The sequence below is a fragment of the Ixodes scapularis genome, unplaced genomic scaffold, assembly GCF_016920785.2.
Source record: "Ixodes scapularis isolate PalLabHiFi unplaced genomic scaffold, ASM1692078v2 PGA_scaffold1__304_contigs__length_218370807, whole genome shotgun sequence".
NCBI classification, from domain to species: Eukaryota; Metazoa; Arthropoda; class Arachnida; order Ixodida; family Ixodidae; genus Ixodes; species Ixodes scapularis.
In genome coordinates this window covers 39,319,300-39,346,204 of record NW_024609846.1, presented here as the reverse complement: position 1 = coordinate 39,346,204, position 26,905 = coordinate 39,319,300, and the positions used below count along the sequence as shown (strand labels likewise).

General features: G+C 42.2%; 1 protein-coding gene and 1 pseudogene across 1 annotated transcript; one reads left to right on the top strand and one right to left on the bottom strand.

The window, feature by feature from the left end:
* Positions 1-7,201, top strand: part of LOC115317929 — a 29,553-nt pseudogene extending 22,352 nt beyond the window's left edge.
* A 1,862-nt stretch (positions 7,202-9,063) lies between these two features.
* LOC120843193 lies at positions 9,064-25,057 on the bottom strand. Its single transcript, XM_040214450.1, has 7 exons — positions 25,015-25,057; positions 24,877-24,944; positions 17,755-17,853; positions 15,307-15,385; positions 12,358-12,431; positions 11,319-11,408; positions 9,064-9,156 (listed from the first exon to the last, which is right to left on the bottom strand). Exons 1-7 carry the CDS (start codon positions 25,055-25,057, stop codon positions 9,064-9,066), a joined length of 546 nt encoding a protein of 181 aa, XP_040070384.1.
* Between the last annotated feature and the right edge of the window lie 1,848 nt (positions 25,058-26,905).

Sequence of the window (26,905 nt, the reverse complement as noted above, 5' to 3'; positions counted from 1 at the left end):
AAGATATATTATAATTTATGTTGCATAATTATCAAATTCGCGGCCCTTCTGTAACCATCGGTTCGAGACAGATTCTCTGCCGCTCGGTTAACAAGTGTTCATTCAACGCAGTAGCGCACTTCAACGAACCGCTGTTCAATCTTGCCGTCCGCTACACCATTGTAAAAATTCATTACGGGCTTGAATCATCGCGATATGTGTGATATGCCTTCCAACGATAAGAAGTGTTTCAGAATTGAATTGTAAAAAGTTGGTTATCAGATATATTATTTTTGTTTTACAAGAAATTCTTGCCTCACTCTGAGCACCTATGCATTAGACCATAACAACGTAAAAAAGAAACATGAATAAACAACGGCTAAGGGGAGCACAGCGTCACGCACGAAGCCCGAGAAGCCCGGGCAATTGGCGCCTCGGAGTCGCATCCAGCCGGCGCGCCGGCAACCCGGCCGTGGCCGTGGGGCAGGCGCCGCGACGTTGCGGCCACTGCGCGCCTCCGTCAGCGAAGGCACATGGCACACGGCGAATTCTGCGAATCCCGATGAGCCAGTAGATTTATTAGAGTTAGACACATGGCAGCGTCTCACAGGCGTCCATTCTAGATGCCACCTGTCTCTATGCGACGCTCTAATTGGCCCACTGAGTCGTAGGTTCCACAGTTTGCTAAGTGTGCCCATAGGCAACCAGCAATGCAGCTTGGAAGTTGGCACGACACGTTGCGCCATCTAGCGACTGAAAAATAAAACAACTTGGATAGTCCAGGACGGCCTGGGTCGCGAGGACTGTGGGCGGGCACATTTAGAAACCACGTGTGAACGTGGCATTTTGGATCGGCGTGAGCCTTTTTGGAACTGTTTTTTCATAAAATTAAGTCTCAACTTCACGTCTCTATGACCTTTCCGGGTTCCTGTGACATCTCCCCTAAGCCTAGAGTTTTCCCCAAAAATAAACGCCGCTACTGCTGCTTGAAAGACTGCCACGGTCGTGCAGGTGACCCAAGCGTCAGACTTTACCGCTTCCCTTTAAGACCTTGGGAAGCGACACGGCGACAAAGTGGATTACTGGAGTGCGATGCATCAAGTAAGTGAATTTTACATTAATTGTTGAAGTGAACGAAAATAGATGTGCAGTCTCTGAGACAACCATTTAGAGAAATACAGTAGGAAAAATCGGGCCGATTGTTGCTTCGCTTTGACGTCGAGAATCAGGCGATCAGGTCTTCAAGCGAGATGCCCTTCGACTTGTTCCGGCACTCGTAGTTGTAGGCGTGCATTTGGTTGCGACCGCGCGCGCCGTTCGGCACGCGCGGTTGCAACCAAAACCTTTCAAGCATGCAAGTTTTTAAATAGTGGATTTTCGTAGAACAAATTTTTGTTTGTTTCGGCTACCAAATTTAATGCTGAGTCTGGTAACAAATGTGACGGCGTGCGGAAAACAGGATGCTCACTTTTTTTCTGGGAAAAGCTCATGCGAAGCGTAAATATCCTTCTCATATCGTGTCGCCAGACTTGTGCACTGTTCTCTAGCATGGAGAGTTTGGTTCTAATTACCTACATTTTATTCTAGTGTCGTGGGGGCGCCGGGAGAAGAAGAGGACGGTCGAGCGAGGCGCGAGCGGGGGCCAGCCGACGAGGAAAGAGGAAGAGCGTGCTGCACGAAGCTGGGGCCGGGCAGGAACGATACAGCCGTTCTGGCTGGTCCGGCCCATGTCGGTCCCAGGAGCGTTCCACCAGCGAGCTTCGGATCAGGACCGGCGGAAACGGCGAGCCTGGCCTTATCGGCCTAGTCCATGACGGTCCAGGAGTGGTTCTGCAGCGAAGCTCTAGCTGTGATAGCCCGGAACAGCTAGCGTACGCAGTGCGTGGGAAGGACGATCCGCAGGCGTGGACACGGACTCCGACTGCCAGCTATGAACGACGGGCGACAACTAGGGTCGGCGGGTCCGGACTGCCGGCTCTCGAAGACGGGCAACCGGGAAGTACAGTAAACCTATTCGCTGCCTTCTCGTTGCGTTGTGTCACTTCCTGGGAGACGAGCGAATCACAGACCGATCGGGCGGCGATTATTATAGAGCGACGCCGCAAGCGCACAAAGACAGTTCAAACAGGTGTCCAAATGACAGCTTCAGATTATGCTCTCAACACTTGGACCTATCAAGGCTCCCGATGGTCTTAAAAAACCGCATAAAAAAAAAGGGACATGGCGCGCACGTGCACACGGGGACTGCTGAAATCGGGTTCGCCGCCGCTCGCCACGGCCCGACGGGCAGGCTAGCCACTCCGCTTGTGGCGCCGAATGCAGCACTCTCGTGGCGCCGCCTGGCCATTGCCGGCTGGCTGTCCTGCACTTGCGCCATCTTGCCCCAAACAACACTTAACAGCATGATATCGCACAATGTAAAAGACCTCACTCGAAGCTTCGATCGATCATGACACCGCCTTTGTTGCACTTCCTGATTGATGACTCATTTGCGAAAGGTACGTTGAGGTGCGCGGAGAAATGAAATTCCGGGTGCTGATGAGGATCATGCGAGTCATTTGATTTTATTGCAGCTGTGCGAACGTTATAGTTGACACAATCATAAAATTCTGTGCCCACTGACACCAACTTGACAACAGGAACCGAAATACACACGAACCTTTCTATGCCACAGAGAGAGGAGCGCTAGGCGTTTGGAGCGCTTCCCCAACTCCGACGTTACCGCACCGCCTCGAGGCGCCGTCAGTCCGTTGGCGTCTCGCAGTCTGCCGTGAAGCGAAGAGCGAACGCCGAGGAGAGACGAAAGCGACCCCCCCCCCCCCCCCTCGTTTCCTCATACCCCCTCTGCCCTCTACAGCTGGTTGAGACATTGCGGAGGGCGCTGGCAAGGAGGAGCCTGCAAGAACAAGCACCCCCCCCCCCCCCTCCTCCGCTCTCCACAGGAACCGGCGCGTTCACATGGCGAAGGAGCAGGCGAGCGACACCCAAACCAACTCTGAAGGCCCGAACCCCACGCAGTACCTGCGAAGCGAGAGTCTCCTCGCCCACTAAGACGGCCCGGGAGCTCACGTGACCAACCCAGCTAAGAATATACCAGCGCTCACCGCGACTCATCCTGGCCATGGTCCTCAGGCTCACGCCATCACGCAGACTAATGCGATCACCGGACTCATATCCACCCAAAGACTCACGTCTTGATTCAGGCTCATGCTCATGAGCCTCGAAACTCACAATCACACTCATGAGTACTCCACTTAGCGCTCAAGCTCACACTCACACTCAAGAGTTTTAAGAACTAACAATCACACTCACGGTCGAACTCACGTTCATGAGTTCGCAGGGCTCACACTCGCACTCACACTCATTAGTTCTCAGAACTCGCGATCACACTCGCGATCAGACTCACGCTCATCAGTTCTCAGGACTCACGCTCACACTCACACTCATAAGTTCACGTACCTCACGATCACACTCACACTCACAATCACAATTTTTCGAGACTCGCGGCCTCACTCACGATCACCTCAAATCTGATGGTGAGCGTGAGTGATCGTGAGTGATCGCACTCATGAGTGAGAATGCCGAGGTATGCACACAAGGTGTCGAGCACTACGTGCGTTTTGGCTTAAATAATCGCAGTCGGGTCAAACCAAAAGCCCTTCAACTTCAACTTCAGTTGAGGAAACAAAAGATAGCTGGAATCAGACTAGTTTACACCTTTTTTTATACACACTGCATGCTTACAGTTGTGTTTTCACTGCGCAAAGGCCATCTATCTCCCCGGAGACCGAAGACGTCTCAGCAAACCCTTGTAGAATAACATACTTTAGTCAAATTAACATTTGGAAACAAAGAACAAATTTTAAAGTCAAGTGAATGAACTCCCTTCCAGTTTACAATATTCAAGGTGAAGGGAGACTCTTTTTCGTTTAAATAGCGCAATTACCTGTGCAGCGACTTCGGCAATGCAGCTGTTAAATGTAAAAGAAGGCCTCATCGTCAGGTTGGTTTATCAAATTTGTTGATTTTTGGCAACCCATGCCAGTGTCTCCTCATGTTCTAAACAAACTTGCGGAACTTCCAGAGAATGACGTCGACATGAACATACTAATTCTAAGTAGACAAAGACGCTATAACCACAATGACAGAGGAAACTAATTATAAGCAGAAAAAGATACCATAACGAGCAAGCACCCAGAAAAACCGTGATGGCAACGACGAAAACTTAGGTGCGCAGTGATGGAGATCAGAAACGTACATTATTATAAATGCACGGCGACGGATGGAAGATAATTCACACCAGGCGAAATACTGTGAGAGGTGGTAGGTATTAATTGCTTTTAAACAGCAAATAAAAATAAAGACGATATCATTTTCTGTATTTGTTTTGCTGGTCAAAGGAACAATTTCTGGGTACCTGGAGTAATGCTTCGTTAGCAGCCGCTTTTAACTATTTGACAAGTAGAATAGACTTGCACCTACTTACTGCGCTCATGAAACGGAGTTGGTATCAAAAAACCCCATCAACCGCTTGGTTTCTGAATGCATTGCGGGTATTTTGAGAAGTTCTTCAATATGTTTTGGAGAGCCTAGCAACCCCACGGAAGCAAGGGCGCGTGCTCTGCGCTCAACGATTCCTTGGTGTCCTTGGTGTATGCTGTTCAGGACTTGGATTCTTGTCTTGACAACAGTATCACATGACTTTCTTTGACAGCATACTAGGCGCATACATCCACTGAACTCTTGACTGAACGGATTTTTGGTTGTCCAGCCTTCTGTGCTGAATCGTGTTAAACTTTGGCACATGGAAATGTGAATATCTTTCAGCGTTTTATTTTGTTCAAGGAAGGTGTGAAGTTTGACCTCGCACTTGTGCTCAGATCCTGTCTTCAATTACGTTTTCTAGTGTGTTCACCCCGAAAGTTCTAGACAGAAAGTCAGCCGCCACTTCGTGCGTGCAGGAACGTGCATGATGTTATACGAAAACCTTAACAGACGAAGCTTCGTTCGCTGGAGCCTTAACTAGGTGTCCTTTAAGCTTTTGCGACAGAATAAACAAGGCAATAGAGTGTTGTCCATCTCAATCAGTGTTTTTTAATTCAATGAACAACTTTTAAAAATATTTACACCCCCAGAGCAGGGCCGGTCTATCTTCCTAAATCTGTGCGTACTTTCGCTCGGTTCCGCTGAGTGCCTTTGAAACGTGCGCCTGATGTCTTAGATTTTGTCTTCTTTTTTTTTTCATAGCAGTGCGCCAATGTTTAAAGACATATTCAAGGAGTATGGTTGGTTTGCTGGGGTAAATCAGGGTCAATAATGGGCCGGATGTCAAAATCAACATTAGGTTGTCAATAACCCTCTGTTGTCCTTGATGCCAGACCCGTTGATTCTTCAAACTCAGCAGCAGTACTAGGGGGTGACTCTGAGCCAAATTCTTAAACAAGTTCTTAATGTGCTTAAACATTCATAGAGAGCTCTTAAAGTCAGTAGCAGAGGTTGGCGCACATTGGAGAGTTTCTTGAGTTCTTCAAGTCCCCATTAGATACGTGATGACTTGCGCATCACATAGCTTACGGAACAGTTAACCACAGAGAAAGTTTCACAATTTTTCTCGTCCGTCGTATAGTTCACCCTAAAAATGTTGGAAAACACAGGGTTTGCAGACTGAAATTATAAAACCCAGGCTTTTGTCGTGGGCTTGCTCAGAAGAAAAACCGAAGGATTCAGTTCTGTTACTTTGTTCATTTATTGAGACTTAATTGAAACCCGATTTGTAATGCACTGGCACGTGAAGTTCCAGTCAAGTGCCCTTCTGAATATGCTGAACGCCCATTTATTACTTATTTGCTTATTTATTGATGCGGGTTCTGTCGGCATGTGGGGGATTCCAGAGAAAACACAGCGGTATAAGACACAGAGAAAGAGGAAGAACGTACGTATACAACTACCAGCTATCTTAACTATCCACCTTTCTACATATGCTAGTTTTCGGGGAACAAGAGCAACCGGAAATAAAAAATAAAAACCTTGCCCCAAAAATTCATGCGAAAAGGGCTCACAAAGAATATTGTAGAAAACGAACAAAAAAGTAAACGCAAATTTCCCTCCAAATTTAGCGGAAATTTAACTGTTGTTTAGGTCACGTGACGTTAATTTTCCCGCCAAATCTAGCGAAGAAACTCAATTTATTCGTAGGTGACGTGACATCAAGTCACGTGACGTCATATTCCAGCTAAGTTTAGCGGCGGGGAAACTAAAATGGTGTTGAGGTCACGTGGCCTTTGCAGTTTTCCCCAAAACTGCAAAGACTACAATGAGGGTATACTCTGGAACGGGTAATGTCCTCCAACTAGTCAGCACTGATCGTCGAAGTGTTTAATAAAGATGATCGCATTTTCATTTTCGGAGGCTCCAAGGTGTCTGTGAACCTTGATGCAGTTCAGGGCCAATACCAAATTTCCCAGATTGAGGAGTTGTGGACGAAGCTTTCTGGTGTACGGCCAGAGTTACCGAGATTGACCTAAAGAACAACCATCAGCATTTCGTCGTCAATACAGCACCAAGAAAATGCACCAAGATCGGCACGCCAAAGGGCTTTTCGAGTGCACAAGGTTTTCATCGATAATTTCTCCGGCCCCAACAATCTAGTAGAGAAAGGTGTAGACCCAACTCCAAGGTTCCAACAATGTCGGAGTCTATTTCGCTTACATTCTGATGATGGCCGGGTACGGATGACAAGGATGTCTCTGCCATAAGATGGTATTTGGAAATGGTACTGCATTTATATTGGCGCAACTCCTCGGGTTTTGTTGAATAAATCACACCTGGAGCAGCAAGGTGTCAGAATATCATCCTGCATCAAAAATAGGAACCAAGGCAAGATTTCAGCTGGTAAAGCACAAGCTGAAAAAGACCGTCTCCGGAAAATTTATGACCAAGATAGCCAGGCTGTTATTTGTGTACTCGACGACCCCTCATAATCTGACAGGTTCTTTTCCAGGTGAATGCTGCCAAAGCGTCACTAAGATCTGTGTTCGGACTTTTGGAGCGATTTTATTGTGAAACAGTTGAAACGGAAGCTACTCCAAGCCAAAGACGCACGTTGTTCACCAAAAACGCACAGCTCATTGTAGAAACATTCAGGCCAGGTCAGTTTTGGGTACTAGCTACTGTTATCACACCCAAAGGTTCATCTTCTGTCGAAGTACAACTGGAAGTCTGAATCACTTGGCACAGTCACGGCAATCGTATCAATCCCTGATGGCCAAGTACCGCGATACCCCCAACAGAATAGTCCAAAAGAAATTTAATCCCGGCGTTTGGTGAGATACGGTCATCTCGCGTAGAGACAATGGTGACAGTAAATAAAATACCAGTAGCTTTACAACCATTACCACAAGCAGTGGGTCCACAAGCAATCGTCGAGCCACCTCAGGTCACCACGGTTTCCCCAACTTTGCATAGGTGCATGCGAACTGGAAAGCCAGAGCATTCTGACTTTCTCTTTTAAACCGAAATCGTGGGGGGGGAGTGTCTCGATGGGTACGTGAACGCCCTCCCCATATTTGCCTTAATTGCATATAAGAATAAAAGATTGGTTGAGCACGGGCTCTCAAGTACTCCAGAACCGAAACATGGCACATGTTTTGGCAGCATGGCGTGGGCGCGGTGGCACGCCATGCTGCCATAAAAACCAGTAAGCGAATAAGGAGGGTTTCTCGTATTCCTCTCATGCTGCATCATTTCTTGGCGTTTTTCGGAAATGGGTGGTAATCTTCGGCACACTTGCTTAGTGGCCAGGCGACGCCGCTGAGGCGCATCTCTCTTATCATCTTCCACCTTGGATATGATCTTGCAAGGCAGACGGCCGCAGGACGTATGCGAGATCATCGGGAACTCAAGAAACTATTATTTATTCATATTGATATATAATGTCGAAAGCAACAGGAAGAGCCTTTACGGTAGGCCCCCCAGACGAACGCCGACAGATGTATGTCCTATCACGCATATCTCGCTTCAAAGACTTTGCCCCCCCCCCCCCCCCCCCAGCGTGATCAAGCTTATATAAATTTTTCAGAAGAACGTGGCCGAGGACGTGGACTTGCTCACGCATTCATGCGCGCGCAATCAAGAAGTCACTTACGTAGCCGCAATAAAGCACTGGATAGATTTTAATAAGATTCAAAGTATCGAAAATCTGTTACCTGCTGGGACGTAATTGAGACGAAAATCGCTTCTACGCCAATGTAGTGTGTCGCGGCAGCGCCGTGACGCAATCTAGTTTAGACTAATGGGAGCGCGCTTGCAAACAGCTGCGAGTCTGCGGCAGCCACAGCAGACGAATAGGAGCGTGCGCGTCCGTATGCAGGATACCTCATAAGCCCAAATGCGGCTCGTCGCCTGCACCTAGTAGGATTGCCCGCGACACGATAAAACGATGCCGTTACTTGGATAACTCAGGATATCCAGCTATTTAAGCCACGATTGCGTTGCGCGCCATCTGTATTGATCATGTACTTCCACCCCTCCTAAAGCCTGAAGCTGTTTCTGGGCGCAATAAATATAATTAATTAATATATTGATTGATATAATGATTTATTTATGTATTCAATTATTTATGAAAAGGAACCAATGACGTCCCACACACTCAATTGTCTAATTTGAACATATCATGTGATTCAGTTTACGATCTTGAGAATTTACAACCTGATGTTTCAGAAAGATAAATTTAAAAAAGGGAAACTCTTGAGCCAAGTATGAGAAAATTTTAAAAAACACAGGTGTGTCCTAAGTCATGGTGTTGTTTTAAATTAAAGGCAATTCCACCAAGACATTTTGGCAGTTTTTCGTATTGCAGATCTCTTTTTTTTCTGGAAGTATCAAACATACTTGTATATACCACCTTCCTCCCATAACCTCGATAATAGCTGACCCTGCAGGATAGGTAGTTATTTGGTTCTTTACTTATAGTGACTGAGTAAATAGAACTATGCCGTTAATTTGTTTATCTTGAAGTATTTGGAGGACAGGAACAAATGAATATTTCGTACAGGAAATAGAAGCAGTACCCTTTTATTTTATTCACTAAGGTTTCAGGGTATGGTTATCAATTTTCGAAAACTGTTCGTTTCCGTAGCAAAATCCACTCAAGCAGATGCCGACCCCGCCATTTTTGAGCTAAAAGAGAAGAGACGTGTTTCGGTAAACATTTGGTTTCTTAAACAAATGTAATAAATTGTTTGATATAGAGCTGAATCATGTTTAACACGACATATTTCTGCGGCACAAGCCATAACTAAGCCTACGTGTCTTTGCATCTTTCGCTAAATAAGTAATTAAATGTGCGAAATAAAAAATATATCTTAAGAGATAGGTCATGCAAAACCAAATCATCATACTAATTTGCAGTTTTTACTACAATACATAAATTATGCTCAAAGCACTAGCAAAGCACTAGCAAAAATTTAATTTCAAGATAATATTTCACAGAAAGAAAATAATATTATCACCCTAAATTTTGTCTTAAATTGAATAAAGTCATCATTGTTAAATTATTTACTCTTATTTCGTAGACCTTAAGCAATAAAAGGGCCAATTGTAGCCGAGGAACAGCCATTTCACATGTTTACATTAACAAAGGAAAAAGCATAGATCAACTACGCCTTATCACAATAAACAAACAGGTCATTGGTGGTTTTGTAGGTTTTCGCAATAAGGTATCCAGGTTTCAAAAGTATGCAATTGTCTTAGTGATAATCAGTGATCTCTATAATAATTTGTTGGATCGTGCATCCTCGCTTTGTCGCTGCAGCTCGAATGCGGCCACCGGAAGGAAGAGGAGTATATAAGAGCATGCGAGGACTTTAGAAGCACAAAACTCTAATCGAAAAGATTATTTAATAGATGCAAAACTAGTTCTTAGATTGTTGGGACTCGGATGTACTACATTGTTATCTGAAGGACTTTCATTAAACTGCACATGAGGTACGGTTTCTGCCCGTTGACTCAGCACTCTACCATATGATATCATTATGTTGGTCGGATTGCACTCTATCTGTAAGAGCCGTAGGGTAACGTGCCATGCCAGTGTAATGTACAGCCTGCAAGCCGGTTCTTTTCTTGGAGTATCATACAAATTCTAGAGGTGTATCAGGCTCTGGGATATGTCCCAGATTGGTTTCCTGTCCTCGACGGGCTGGTTGCTTTAAGATTCTTCTAGTCAATCAGTGTTGGCCGTAAGTCGGCTTGTGTGTTAGCAAAATATTAGCCTGCATGCCTTTTCTCTGCACTGAAAGCATTGTGGCAATAAATAAGAATTGACGTAAAGCTATCTTTCTTTGCCTTTGTTGTTCTAACGCGTGAAAACGCCGAAGGCCGGCGTGGGACAGTGCGCGTTCACGTCCACAACAATTCCTTTGCTGCCAACCGTCTGCCCTACTCCTTCCCCCCCCCCCCATATCAAAAATAAAAATAAAAAAGGAAGCTCATTTAATGCGAAATAAGCTAGAAAGAAAAACTTTCCCGGCGCAGCCGTTGAGTTTCGGTTGCAAAATCGTAGGGCCGTCGGTTCGATTCCTTTCGTGGGGCGTTTAGGATTTTTTTCTTTCTTATCCAATGATTATCGCTTCTCAATTATGTTTTCTTTCGTACAGATTGTAATCTTAAGCACGAGTTACGCATTTCGCAGCGGTTCCCGTGGTGTTCCGTTGCACTTTCTAAACACGTTATGAATATAAACCAAGTGACGGCCAATGACTCTTCTGCGCTACTTTCGGGCTACAAGTTTTTACATTTCAAATTCAGCGGTGTAACGTCACTAACAATTGTTACACAGATGTGCAACTTGCGACATCTCTAAATGTCTAAAAAATGCCTTCACCTTCTACGTTATCATGCCAATAAATGAATGAAGCAAGGAGGAGTCGGATTCGGGAAGGCGGACGTGGATACATTACGGGCTCTTCCTCCCGCTATAATTTTATAATTTTCTTTTCGCAATGAACGTTTGTTGGCGATAATGTCACGTACTTTTTCGTATATTTGTGTATGTTTAGTCACCATTATTTTACTACCTAAATATTCCTGACAATGTATTAAGCGACCATTGCTCATGAAGAGTGGATAGATTGGGTGTCGTAAATACGGTCAAACCTTCAGTCCAGTTACACGCCTGCACGCCAGCATGCAGGCGTGATCGCTCGTTGTAAACAGTCGAATTCAATCGGAACACGGTCAGCCACAATTAAACACAAACATGTGGACCAGCTTTTATCTCAATCTATAATATATTTGAAACAACGCAACTGGGCCCTTACTGTTACGTGTTTAATAGTACTCACTTTGCATCTGCTAAGATCCTGGTAAAGTCCGTAGGAATATCCGTGGACATCTGTCTTGCAAATATACAGGCAGTTTTCCACAGTATCGTTCTGAAGAAGGCATGTTACAAAGCGCCATGAATCACTCTTCATAAAACGGCGGCAACATTTCCTTCCTAACATCAATGGGATAGATATGCGGGGAGTTTCAGATAAATAACGCAAATTAATAAAACTAGCTTCTGCACGCTACATATATCGAAACAATGCAGTAGTTTTTAAAGTGTTATTGAGCGAGACATGAAACTTTTGTGATAAACACAAGTGGCTAATTAACAAACAATAAATACCTAACTTTTAAACATTACTTTTGTACGCACACCATCTAATACAAAAGTTGTAAAGCGCGTTGAAATAATCAAATGGCGTCGTTATTGCTGAAGGTCGTATTCTGACTAATGGTTTTAAACATAAAAAAATGTCAAAATCTAGAAAACAACTTGTACGTGCACGTCGGAGTTTTTTAAGTATCGCGCGAGAAATACGAGGTGTAAGAACAGCTCGAAACTAACAAAACACACGTAGGCCACCTTGTTGAAAATGACACGATATATTTCTAAATGTGTTCCACATACTTTGCATTGGACAGTCTGCGCGCAAATATTTGTTTTAAAAAGTTAGGTAATTAATTTATTTTAAGTGGGCACATAGGCACATCGCCAAAATATCTGTTCTCGCCTAACAAGTCTGTGAACAATTTTGCATTGGTTCGACACGCGTAGCGTGCATGATATATTTTGATACGTTGCCACAAATTAACTCAAACACACTACCTATGGTTTCTATGAAAAAGGATTTAACAAAACCATACAGTTAGTTTTATAGCTCAATATTGAGTTGCCTGTTCACTGTAGAATATTGCATTAGCTTGCCAATGAGGTGTAGTGCCTAAATACCAAATATGAAGATTGGAGAAGAAAGTTAAGCAATAACATCGTTTCTACTGTACGTCTGGCTTGTATTACTTTTTAAAATTATATTTATTTGTTTCGAAACTCACGCTTGAAATGGGGTCACAATTATGAAACTCTGCTTGCAACTCAGGAAGTCGGTCCCATACTTGTTGAATGTTCGCTGTCGTAATGGAAATGTATGAAATATTAGTTTTGCGTGGTATTAGACATGGCTAATGATGAACCCTTGTAACGTGTGGTTTATAACAAATACATTAAAAGGAATTAAAAATAGTATGTTGGAGGAACTCCGGAGTTGAAACATATAGCTGGATCTTTTTATGGATATTATTCTCAGTTTATGAACGTCGTTTGTTCCTCTAAGCAGTCGGGCTAGTGAAACACTCTCTAGAAATGTTTTGCTTTGAAAATAACTGTATATCCTTAAAATAAACGATCATTCGTTTATGATCCACTTGAAATGATAATGTTTTCTCGAGTAGGAAATTCGAGGCACAAATATAAACAATTTAAAAGCGGAATGTGAATTTGTTTTATGTAGTTTGAGAACCAAACTTGAAAGGTGTTCGTATACAATTAAGTAGTTTTATGGTTGTGTGTGGAACGTTACACAAAATTGGTTACGAAACTTCCGCTGTCGGGGATAATGTAGACATTCAGCAAAATCAACTATGTGAGAAAAACAAAATCCGCTGCCGATGTATCTTTCTAACGGCTGCCGCATTGCGGTCTTACGAAATAAAAGGCGACCTGCTCCAGTGGCACTCCACTGCATCTTTCTGCGCCACGCCTACTTGATTGTGGCACACCGCGAGTAACGTGATTCCTACAAAACTACCATATTTGAGGCTGTGCCCATCGCCTGATAAATGAACTCAAATTTGAGGTTCCGATAATTCCGCACAAGAAAAACGTTGTTGGTGAGTTAATTTGGCAATACCACGCAATTTTTTCATAATATTTAATTTGCGGGACTTCGCGCATAGGAGCAGGTACTTATAATGTTTCTCATACAGCAATAATCAGCTTAATTAGGAATTAGTTTTTTTTAAATATTTCTTTGTACAGTTACACATGACCAATACCCGCATTATGCACTACTGCAGCTTATCAACCACAATCATCTTGATGACGCGGTGAAACTGTACGATGCTTTATAACCGTGATTGTGTTACATCAGGCTTAGGTGGAGTGCGGTTGACGCTATGAAAACAGCCCTTGACATGATTTCTCTCACTTTCCCGAAGGTACATGTCATGAGCATGTCTGGACAGACATTCGTCTGGGACCAGTGTTGCGTGAATGTTACGCGCTACAGCTTAACTTTGTTTTGTTGTGAAACACAGTTGTGACTCTCAATATGACATTCGGGGAGGTGCTTACTTATTTTACCCTTCTCAAATATCCAATACTTCTCGAGGGGAAACTTTTGTCTGGAATGCTCCACACTAACAGGTCCACGAGAGCTGAAGAGGAGATAACACTGAAGCCACCAGTGTTGCTTGTCGGTCTTGCCCTTTCTTTATTTCCTTATTCTTTATTCAGAAGTTACCACGCACTGCACGAAGGCGTTACTTCAGGAGAGTTGCAAACATGATTTTTTGTTGCTTCAGTTGCAGAGCACATTTGCTAGTCCAAGCAATTATGTTTTGCAAGTCCCAGTCTTGCCCTACACACGTGGAACCAGATGACCGTATGTGCACCCGTCGGCAATTTTAAGGTGAACACCTTACTTGGTTCCTTGGCTGCTTTATGGCTCCCTAAAGCTATATTAACTCTCAACGTATAAAATGGTGCTTGGCTTGGGGGTCTTAATTTCGCGTTCTAGCCATCTTCAGGAACAGAACTCGCTCCAAAACTTGCAGGAGCGTCAAAAACAAGAAGACGGCTGTTCACTTCTAATGGTTCACGAGTGTACGTGCCTGCTGACCGGTGACAGCTCCCCACCAGCGGTTTTGCGCTCGTTTCGCGCTCCATGGCTCCGTGTATGTTGATGCTTCTCAAACTCTACGGTGACAGCGGAGAGAAACAATCACACACCAGATACTCAGAAAGACAACCACACGCGCTCAACTTATAACTTCGGTATTCGACTACTTCGTTCTTCTCTTCAACTTCTCGATCGTCTTTCCAGAACGTGATAAGCAGAAGAAATAGCATAAAATACTAGAAAAAAAGGCGAAATACCGGACAAAAAAAAAAGAAAAAAGCAAAAAAAAAAAAAAACGAAAAAAAAAAACCGAATCGGGAAAAGCAAATCTTTTTTTTTTGTTTCTTTATTTTTACGTTTATTTTTTTTCCCTCTTGTCTTGCCTTTCGCCTTTTTGTATTTTGCGCTATTTCTTCTGCTTATCACGTTCTGGAAAGTCAATTCAGATGTTTAAGAGGAGAACGAAGTAGCTGAATACACGAATGTTGTAAGTTCAGCGCGTGTGTTTGTCTTTCTGAGTTACTGGTGAGTGACTGTTCCTTCCTCTGCACTGTGACCGTAGAGTATGATTCACCAGCTGGCCCAAACATCCATCCTACCACAATGCTTCGTACCTCGTTTCGTCAAATGAAATAAAGTTTTTGTTCCTAAGCTAAAATCATCGCTTCCGGTCCTCCCTCCGATCTGAACACGCAGCAGAGCATTCCAACTAATAGTATAGCAGAAGTCGTAAGAATATATAAAGCACTCAACTTCGTCCCGTAGGATGCATTTTGTGCCGTTCATTTCTATTCTGCCACGTTTTTCGGCTGATTGTGCTACAACTCGACAAGGTCTCCAATGTCATCAAGCCTCTAATGGTAGGGCATGCTTTGATTTTTCAGGCCACATAATTTGAGCAAAGATGACTGCATGCAGGAAGTTTACATAAAAACTCGGATCGAAAACTCTTAACGAGTGCCTTCTTGAGGTATTGGCGATGCAGCATGTTAGATGGGTAACAATACTTGGCAAAGAGCTAAGTGCCATACAAATCATTATTAAAATCGCTAATTGTGTTATTCTCGACATTTTAAATATAAAAATTAAATGCAAGTCTCCTTACATTCATTATATTGAACGCATTTTCCGTTTTTGCAAGTCCCAATGTGTGTGAACTGTGTACTGTTATCATTTGTAAGAGCCTGCAATGAAAACGTTGTTTCTTAAATTCACATATACCACAACAATATTGATTCATATAGTAAAAATATACATTCTGAAAAGCCAAGCTTCCGGGATTGAATTTGTACGACAACACACATGTATCGGAAAACCAGGGTAATTCGAATACATTATAATATACCGCGGTCCCTTTGTATAAAGGAATAGCGTCTTACGGGTAGGAAACACGGCTGCTGAAATACGTCTAGGGTACCGTGATTAAAAGTACTCAGCGGCGATGTATTAGGATTGACGCTTATAGAGCACCTTCATTTCAATGAGAATCGCGATCGTTATGTTAAACGTTTCCGGAAATGTAATCAAGAAGTAGGTTTTTCTAGAATGTGCTTAAACTAAACTTTGCTTGTCTTGAACGACCTTGATTTGTACAACGTATACATTTTTTTACAATAGGGACGGGAAATAGATTGGAGCATGATATATTTTTTTTGGCACGCACCCCTACTCGGCAAGCGATGTCAATTAGGCGTTGAAACATGGGTTTAAATTTTTATCATATACATACTTGTGCCTGGAAACTTAGTTATTCATGTGTTAGTTGATGCCACTTTAGTTCTGATTGAGTCATGTTTTATGGAAAGAATATAGAACCAATAAATCAACATATACGCATGTGCAAAAAAAAACTGTCAGCGATAATTAGCGTTGAGCTGTAGCATCTTTTTTTTCCGTAGATGAGCTATAGATAATAGCATGCGTAATCATAATTCGTGAAATAATATCATTCAATGTTACGGAATATCACAACCGTAGTGAAAGGGTAAGTTTACTTCTTGAGCAAATATCTTATTAAAACAGTAAACTTCAGAAACCTTTTTTTTTCAATCTTCTGCAACTAAATCGATTATCGAGCATATAAAGAAGCCGCAGGCGTAAAAAAAAAAAAAGCAGAAAGTGAGGAAAAGTAGCTTGCAACTACATTACGGTGCTTAATTTAATTATATTGGAACAGCTAAAAAGTCAGATGAGAAGCAGACACACACACCACGGAGGGACGCTAACGTTCAGCTGGTTTAATCGAAATTTTTTTCAAGCTGTAAACCCGCCTACCCTGCTACTGACAACAGTAAAAATCTAACATATTTACGCCTATTACAGAATATATCTCGGAACGCTCGGTTTTAAAAAGAAAGTAACAAGGATTAAAACAAATTCCTAAATTAAGAAAGTTTATGGCGTGCCAACGCACTCGTCAGGATATAAAAAAAGAAAAACGCTTTAAGATTTTTTTTTTCAGTTTTAAAAGATGCGTGATTGTCGACCATCTGTTTGTGGCAACTCTGTGCCAACCATGCATGCGTTGCAGGTGCCGAACCGCAGTTATAATTCAGAAAACTGTTTTAATTGAAACATCGCCGCTTTGTACTATGTACGTCTGCCCACAAATAGCGTAATTTTGGAAACAATAATCGTGGAGCCCGTGTTCAACTGAGTAACGTGCTTGTTGAAACAATGACCGTATTTTTACCTTGCCATCAAACCGCATATTTTGACAGCTTGCAAGATTACAAAAATACAGAACTTAGATAATAATTACAGCTAACTGCTTGATGTTGAGTGAGAGCTTGTGGGGAATTCCCTGGATTGCATTGGGAGTTTTCTGTTGGACTCGAGATTATATTTTGTGTTTTCCAAGAACAGTGATGAACGTGGAAGAAGATCGGAACAACTTTCCTTGATACAAGTCAGAGTCTTCTAAACTAATAAATACATCGGACGTCATTGGTCTTATGTAACAATTAAGTCAGTCAAGAAATGTCTGCGCTGAAGTATTATCGAGATTTAGGACATCCTATTAGTCACCAGTTATATAAAACGTATGAATGCGTAAGTTTTCGTACGATCTTCAAACCAAGACAACCATTAAGATAATTCCTCGTATTAGGAATAATACTGATAAATATGTAAATTTTTTTGACAGAATATAATAGTACACTCTACATTACAAAATTGTCCGTTTAAATGAGCTGAGTCATTGCTTGAGGATTGTACAATAAATGTCAATTTTATAGGTTCAAGTGTTCATATCAAATTATTACTGCAAAAAGGTTAAATGAGTTGTCGCACTGCATCTACAAGGTGACCAACACGTTTGATTTCAGTAATATGTTTATTTGTTTGAATAAATGAATTGTGTAATCTCATTTGAACATGTGACCCGCAATATAAATAACGAATACAAAAATTTGATAATAAATGCCATAACGTTATGCAGTCATCTTGAACTGAAATATGTATGGCACGGTCATGCCTTGTACATGCATTTACAGGTTACAAATGAAGGGAATAAGGGTAAAAAATATCTTAGTAATTGTGAAGTTGTACTTACAACGCAGGAGGTAGCATCTCTATATTCACCCCAATATACTGTTTTATCTTCCAGTGACCCATTCCTGCAGGTGTAAGTGCAGCCCGGCGAATATCCCGGCTAGTTCACATAAAAAAGAAATTCTTCAATAAATATATTATAAAATGAAATTACACAAAAACAAACAAGGAGAACGCTGTAATTTATATAAAATTATCTCGATGCGTATTTGTTTTTAATACTTCAGTTTCTAGCGGATTAAGAAAGAGAGCAGTCGTTCATTAATCCACGCGAAAAAGTGCAGCGAACAGAAATGCTGAAAATATTTATAGAGTTTGAATAAATGGGTTTTTGTTTTAGAAGCTCCGTTCTATGAACAATTTTAACATTAAGCTAACAAGATCTCGATTGACTTTTAACGCGCTGTTGCCACAAAGGTAAATTTGTTGCGGGGGGTGTCTATGTAAGGTCAGAAATTCGAATAATTACGGCATTCAGCTATTAACCTGTGTTTACACAGTTATTTGTTCTCCATTAAAGGCTTTCGTATCCGTTGTTGAGTATAAGGCAAATGAGCACAAAAGACCATAAAACTATAGAACTAGCAAATTAATCTAGACATGTTTCTCTGTGCGTGAGAGAGGAGGCGAGAATCTACAAGAGGCACTGATCACGTGTGCAAGGAAACGCCGCCCCCTGACGCCATTATTTGTGGTTGTTTTAGCAACCACCTCGACTTTGATTTTTCCACGTCGTTCCTGGTGGTTCATGTTGGCAAAGAGCAACATTCTCTTTGAACACGTTTCTGTTTCTCTTTTCGAGTGCAGAGTTCCGGTTCTGAAAGTATCGGTGAATTTGCGACTGTCGTAAAAAATTGCTGTGGCTTCGCTCGGCTATGGCAGTATATACGTAGCGTGAGCTTATACCCACAAAATGAGTGGCGCTATCAAGCGGCTGCGGTGCAGCGTCAGACTTAGCTACTGCGCAACGGAGGCGCACAGCTGGGCACGCGGCGGCGCCAGTGTGGGCCGTGTGACGTCACTGCTCCTCGCGCATGCGCAGCACTCAGCACGGCTCATTATGCGAGCAACGCGAAACTGCTCAACCACAGCCAGTGTATCTGACGCTACAAAGAGACAAGGCAGCCATGAATACGGTAACAGACAATGTGGGAGCTTAGAGCCCCGACGCAGCTGCATCGTTTGCGCAAAAAGCTGACAGTCTTTTGCCTCGTATAAGAACATACGCCACCAAGTGTACGTTAAAATCCGAACTTGAGCTGTGACCACCGGCGATCCAAGAAGCAAACGAACTAACTTGGCGTATACAAAGATACACAGTAAAACAGAAGTTCTGACAAATATTGTATTCAAGAATCACCCTCAATAAAATATTCAAAAGTATTTCTAGTAATTTTAGGCATAGACGAATGTAGTACGTCTGCGCAGTGTTAAGCTTGCAACAGGCTATAAAACGTGAATCTGTATGTCTGTAATGGTGTAACTGAGGCTGTCCAGTTAGCTAAAACTGTTTTACTTAGGATGGCGCTCATGGAGGTGTTTCTTTGAAAAATTAAAACATGAAAATTATACATTGACAGTTCAAATGTGATCAATACGAGCAGACACGCTGTTATTTAGACGGGTACACTGTTTTCTGTGAAGTTATGGAAAACAACAACGTTTGGGATATATCTGCTATATTTATGCATTTTCTGGGGGGAAAATAAGGCAATATTGTTCCTCTCCTATTTGTTTAACTTAATTTTTTTTAATACACTTTAGCAAGAATTTTGGTGCTGTTTGCGGTTTAACTAAACGAAGAAGCCATTCGGAGACAATTCTAAAAGGAACAAGACTATGCATATTGTAAAGCCCGATCACTACAAAAGGTGAGAATAGGTTGATGATAAAATTTATAGAGACGCATGCATAGCTAGTTGAGAAGAGCTAAAATATTGGTTAGAGGTGTTCTTCAGTAATGATAGGGCCGGCTATCCTTATGGGAAGAAAGACGAAAATAATCCCTGGAGAGGGGGAACAAGAGGGACAAAAGACAAACACAAATCTCCAAACACAGCTAGGTGACTGGTGCGCGACCGAAAAAATCCGCCTGGTCCGGGTATCGAACCCGGGCCGCCTGGCCCGGGTTCGATACCCGGACCAGGCGGATTTTTTCGGTCGCGCACCAGTCACCTAGCTGTGTTTGGAGATTTGTGTTTGTCTTTTGTCCCTCTTGTTCCCCCTCTCCAGGGACTATTTTCGTCATTCTTGTCCAGCTCGCATGCACCTTTGCATTTAATTGCATTATAATCATCCTTATGGGGTTTCGAAATTTGTCCATCTCTACATGCCGGACTCGCCGGCTGCCCAAAATTACGTGCAAAGATTAGTTATGGGAGGTCTTGAATAGTCATGATAAGATGCCTTGTGATTGCATACCATTATACGTCATTTTGTAGTTAGCGCAAGTGACACTTTTGCACTTCACCCGGAAATATAGATATTAGTCGAATGGGCCATATCCGTTTGTAGCGCAGAGGCAAAATATAACCCTTTCGCTCCTTGGCTAATCTTATTGTAGGTGACATCGACAGATGACGTAGGATATGTAGCTATAGTATACATAAAGAAGGCCGCGTGCAAATGCGCACATTTAATGCGCAGCAGAGTAGTGCGATTATCGTGCGCTGACGCGCTAAGGAACAAACGAGACGCGGGATCCGGCCTCAAAAACAAGATAAAAAGTAAAAAGTAAGTAAACAGGTGGGCATATTTACTCACAAATATTTAACTCAGGAAACTACCGGCAAAAAGAAATGCACAATGCGTGGGGCGTTTTAAGACATCTGTTCTTTCGTATGTTTTAACTAGGTGTAGAGGTTCTTATGCATTGGTTCAGAACTTTGATGACGTCTGTTCTTTCGTGTGTTTTAACTAGGTGTAGAGGTTCTTATCCATTGGTTCAGGACTTTGATGACTATCTAAACGCAGATGAAATAGGGTTCTCCAGGTACTCTACGACTGGTATGTATTTAATACAGAGTGTGGTATATGACAGGTACGTAACCATTTGCGTTCGGAAACTAGGGACGGAAGTCGATAAGCCGACTGGCTGCCGAACGTTGAGAAGCGCTCGTCTCACTGATTGGACATGGATGTAAACCGAGCGCCTTCAACGTGTAAATTTGTGTTAATCCAGGTGGGAATGCAATTTTATGTGTTCAAGCAGACAGCGGTGCTCTTTTCCGTGCAACCAGCACGCTCTGGGCCTCACAGAAAAATATCGCAAGTGACGACAGAAAATCAGAAAAGGGAAAGCGGACGCTGTTTGGTTCTCTTTTTCCACGAGCTGGCTCCTGGGTTCTGTCCACGGTGCAGTGTTTCAATTGCACTGTTACTATTGGTGCACACCGCTTTAGCCCCGCCATTTCATTTTAAACTAATAAATTCCTGACGCTACCTTTCGCTCCAACCATTCTCCCCATGCGTACGCAGTTTCCTCTCAATAACGCATCACGTTCTGCGTAACTACTGCCTCTGTCAAGCTATGGGTAAAGGCAGCGGTTACACTGGAAGGGGCATGGAATTAACGTGGGAACTGTCACGCCATTCACCCTTCTACTTGAGGTACTCCTGTCTACTACTCCCGCGGTGGCTGTACCTGCCAGCTCACCGTTCTTCTACCAGTCTGGATACAGATCTGCCTTTATACACCTTTGCAAAAATCGCCTTCTGTGCGCTGCCCTCTTTTTCTGCTGGGCTGTGGAATACGGACCTGCCTACATTGTTCCGTTACTGGATGCACTGGATATATGGCAGCTATAAGCGAGCACAATTTGCGACATCAGCTTAGTACGGAACTTCATCTAGTTGCAAGACGGCAACTAGGGACGTCATGTGAGGCATCAGGATCTTCTAACGCCCACCCAACCCATCTTCCAGTTGGGGCACTGAATTACCATAGGAATTGTCAAGCCAGACACATTTCCACTTCAGGTACTTCTGGCTGCAATCCTCGCGGTGGCCCCATCTGACAGCCCTCTGTTCCTCTATCAGTCTGGATATAGATTTCCCTGTATACCGACCTGCCTGGATTGTTCCGTTGCTGGATCCACTGGGTATAAGGCTGCTACAAGCAGGCCCATATTGCGAGCAGCAACGCCTAGTAGGCAACTTCATAGGCATCTGTCAACTAAGTACGTGATGCGACTCGCGTCAGAATCTACAGAAGCCGGCACCATCCGTCTTCCAGTTTGGGCACAGCATATCGGAACTGTCAAGCGATGAACCTCTCTACTTCAGGTACTCCAGTAGCTATCCTCGCGGTGGCCCTACTTGACAGACCGCCGTTCTTCTATCGGCCTGGATACAGATATCTGGAGAACCGAAAGAAGGTGGTCAAAGGACAAACACCAATCTCCAAACACAGCTAGGTGCGCGAGCGGAAAAATCCGCGTGGTCTTAGTTAGAAACATGGGTGAGATCTGAAAAAAACATAATTAGATTTTGCTTGCACAATTTAGAGTTGATTTTAACCCCTCGAATCTCAAAATATCATATAGTTCAGGTTGCTAAAAAAAAAAAAAAGACGAATTGTTGCAAATTTGTTTCGATTTAAAATTAAGGAACCAATTTTGGTGTCTGGTCACAAACTGAAACACACTACATTCGTGATGATAGAGGAATATAACAAATCCGCTCGGCCTTACGTGTGGCAATTTATATCGATTTTCACGAACCCTTCAAAATCCGCTGAGACAAGCTCCTCATCAATAAGAAGCGTTACGTCGACGGTCCGGTAAAAGAATACTTAATGGATCTTAGCGCATAGCTAAATGATAATAAGAAGGCCCGGAACCCACCTCCAACCTGCTGTACTAGCTAAACTAAGAAATAGCAGCGTCATATTTTTAGTTTTGGAAACGTTCGATGTTTCATGCGATTAAAGAAAGAGATATCCAGCTTTGGCAACGATAGTCACTCTGATATTGCTATATTTACAAAAACATTGACCAAAATAGGACGTGAATGATGATGAACCTTTTCTTATCAGTATACGAACTTTTTTTTTTATCAGAATATGAACTTTCTTTAAACCGTCCTTCTTCCCTAACACAATAAGCAAATAGAATAACCTTTCTAAAAGTTTTTCCGAATCAGAATTAATGACCATCTATAACGACGCGCTACTCAAATTTTTCTTAGTTAGTTCGTTTTCCTGTATTGCATTGGTGTGTTTTGTTTTAGTCATTTTTTGTGTTATTTCTGCCTTGGCGTTTAGATAGAGATGCTGGCATTATAAACAAATAAATAAATAAAGGTCCCTATCTTTTATCTCCACAACAGTTTAGGTCCTTTATCGTACGCCGTATCGCTTTTTCCTCTAACTTTTAATAGTTTCGTTCCGCCTCTTGCCAGAAAAAAGTGAATAATCTGGAAAAGCCCATAACAGACTTTCTCTATTTGTATTATAGAACAAGAAATAATATTGGATTCCGTCTGGACTTTATGTTTCCAAAAACATTGCGAGTCAGATTTCTTGATCCATAATCCAAATAGCGAAAAGTTATATTGAATTTTGGAGGTAATGTGTATTATCTGATATTAATTTGTATTCAAGTCATTCTTTCCAAAATGGCCACCGCTTGGTCAACACAAACAATATACTTTGCTCTTGATTTTTGTTTCTTTTTTTGTCTATGCCAATGTTTTCGAAGGGCATCTTTTTATTCTACTTTAGTTCGTATTCCTAGAAAAATGTAGGGCGGTTGTTAAGTTAATTCATGCTTATTCTAGAACCGATCTTCCAAGTCGATGAGAGTGCCTAGATTACGAATCACCCTTTGATCCTTTTTGTGTACGTCAGGATTTAGAGGATTAAACATTTTAAAACTCAAAAGGCCAAGCATATTTTAGAGAAGAATAAATAATAAAAGAAAATGTCGAGGGCGTGGTCACTGTAGCTGTACGGGTTACATACAAGCAGCAGACGTATTTTTTTCCAGGGTGGGTGGAATCTATTGCATAAAAAATATATATATATATATTTGCGCTTATTCTGAAATAAGAGTGGAATTTAGTAGAGAAAGCGTTAAGAGACAGCGGTATTTGAGCGTTCAATTAATGTGAGTCACATAAATAAAATAAATGTTTAATTTCTACCTGCTGCCAAAAGAGTAACAGAAGTAATAAAATAATAACAGGTAGGCATTGGTATCAGACGTCCACTTGTTATCGGACTGTGCCTTTGAAAACAAAACATCATTAGGCAAAATAAAATCTGCTTTAAAGATCATTTAATGATTGTCACGTAAAAAAAAGAAGAAACGAAGCATGCAAAGCAATGTAAAGGAAATGTAGTAATGTTTGAAAATATCCAGAAAAAAAGCATGAAGTGCAGCTTTACATTAATTATAGTTTAATAAAAAAGGAACGAGAACTCTCTAGAAGAGTATGCTCAGGCTATTTGAAGCTGCAAGCTGTGGAGATTAAACCGCCAAAACAAATGACACCACAAAGGACTGCATGCCGGTTCTTTTTCGGCGCTTTAAGAGACTGCATACCGGTTCCTTTTCGGCGCTTTATTCAGACAACATGGTATACATAACACTAAAATAAGTTTTAGAAGTTTCTAAATGCCCATGGACTCCGATCGCTCTGTGTTACGTTTGAGATAAGAGGGAGTCTTGAGTAATAAAAAGGACTGTTAAGCCAGTTTATTTCTAGTTTCAGATTATTCGAGACAGTTCAAATAGAAGTGTGATGAGCTTTGACACTGTGCTTTACCTGTGATACCTTGAACCAGATTCAGTTATTCAGAGGATACTGCTATGGTTTTTAAGTTTCTCCTACATCCAAAAATCCGCCATAAACAAGCAGTGAAGTTGCGTCGGCCCATTCCCTTTGCTCTATCGAGAGTGATAAAGTCCCATGGACTTTTTTTTTCTATGAAAAAAAAATACACCGTGCTCATACTGTTCTTTATGGTAACTTTTCCGCTCAGTGTACAAGAACTACAACAATTCAACACGAACTATTAGCTTACGCACAAAAACTGCGCTTAACGATATAGAAACACCCCTCATTAAAACAAGAAATGGACTACACTGCGATTACTCATCAGCAGTGAAAAATCACTTACTTTTTCGAAATCTTGGTCTTGGCATCTCTTCAAAGCAGGATCGAGTTCAGCGCACGTTATTTGACCAGCTGAGGGGAGCACAAATAAACAGAGATATAACTCGCGTGAAGCAATAATATATAATATTTGAGGGCTTACCTAAACAAGCGACGATTACAATGAGAAGACTCGCGGCCGGCATTATCAGTTATCGTAAGGAATTGAAATATAAAGAACGGTAAACTAGTGCGATATCAGCCTGAGGTACGTGCTGAGGAAAAGCCTAGCGCTGTCTCTGTCTGCAAGTCGTAGGTAATCCCCCTTTTTATACATGAGGTTGTGTGAGTTAAGACACGTGTACCTATAATAACAATGGACAAAGAAAGCGCGTCGTTCGCCTTATAATATGACTTGCGAAAGTGAAGAGATCTGTAATGGGTTGACGTTCAAACACCTGCTATGCGTGATCTTACTCTGAACAATTCAGCTCGGACACTTGGACCTGTTGAAAGGCACGACAACGATGGGTGTTTGTGAAACTAAAGAAAATGTGCCTAAAAAGCGTGCATGCTCAAAAAAAAAACACTAGCAAGAGCTCAGTTGGTAAAAAGTCCTTTAGCTAAGCGAAATGACTTGTATGAGGAACTTTAACACCATTACGTAAAGAACAAAAAACATGTAGAATATACACTTTGAAATAGTACCTGAGGAAACAGCGTTCCAGAAATACCGTAAGGAAGAACATTGCTCTTACAAAAGCGGTGGAAAGGATTGATTGTTTGGTCTATTATTTTAGCCATGCTATCATTTGTGGAAAAATGTACGATGAGCATTTATTGTGGAATTCTTATGAATATAACCAATTCTTATATTTGCAGAATTCACAACTTAAGTTTGGCAATACTGAAGCCTACGGACTTCTTTTTAGAATATTGCAATTCAAGCACGAAGCACGTGGTGTACAGCCTCCCTCAAACGTAATACTCTAACGGGACTCCCTACAGTATCAAGCAATTTTCCGCCAGTCGGGAATTGACCCGTCGGCGAAGAAGCAGCGGAACAGTGATCAATGTTTTAGATTGCAACCGCGTACGCAGGTGCCTATTAAAATAGCACCAAATACGACTCATGTGGGCTAAGAAATGGCGGCAGTTAGTAAAAAAGCTACTTTATTTTCTATCTGAAATGTAACAAATATTGAAAGATTTACTTGTCTAACGAACGTAGTGAGAAAAAATCACAAAAACGTGCATCTAAGGTAAAAAAAGGGGCAACACAATACCGTCTGAAAACTCGGCTGGAAATTTTATTTTGATGGGTCTCCTTTGCACAGGGTGTCTTTGTAAGATTAACAGGTTTGTTTTAAGAAGATCCTTGAAAGTTACATTTATGCGGTTTGTGCATGCGTGTTATACGGCCAGGGGGACATAATATGAAGGCAAATCGTAGCGATCTGTCGGCTAATTAGTTGAAATTTGTTAGTTAACTTGTAATTAGTGAATATAGACATATGGTTCCAATAAAAATAAACTAGCTGAGCGGCATCGAAATCCACTATATCAGTAGTTTTGAGACAAATTTTGAGCGGGTGAGAAGCGCAGTTGTGTGCTAAAGTAATCGTTCGTGCAGCAGGATCACTGCCGCCGGAGCGATGACGTGTCTGCGCGACGTTTTCCCTTTCGTATCATACCTTGGTAACCTGTTGCAGAAGTAAGAAGCCTTGGTACCTGTTGTAGAAGTAGTACTTTTAGTGCAGTACTACGCTTCCCACGCGCTCGAGCTATTTCTAAAATTGCTTTATTTAGTTGTTTTTGATGACGCTTAGCAAGTTTTTAATTTAACCATGTCTATAGACGTTTCCATCTCTGTAGTTACCTGACCGGTGGACAGAGGGCGTTGACACATAACATGGCTTCGATTTCAACGGACTCAAGGCCGTGTTGATGTATTATGTCGTCTCCGCTTAGCTTTGTAATACATATGTGTCCCTCGTTGTACACAACCAATGATACAGTGGTAATGGGCCACGTTGTGAACTAAAAACGTTGTT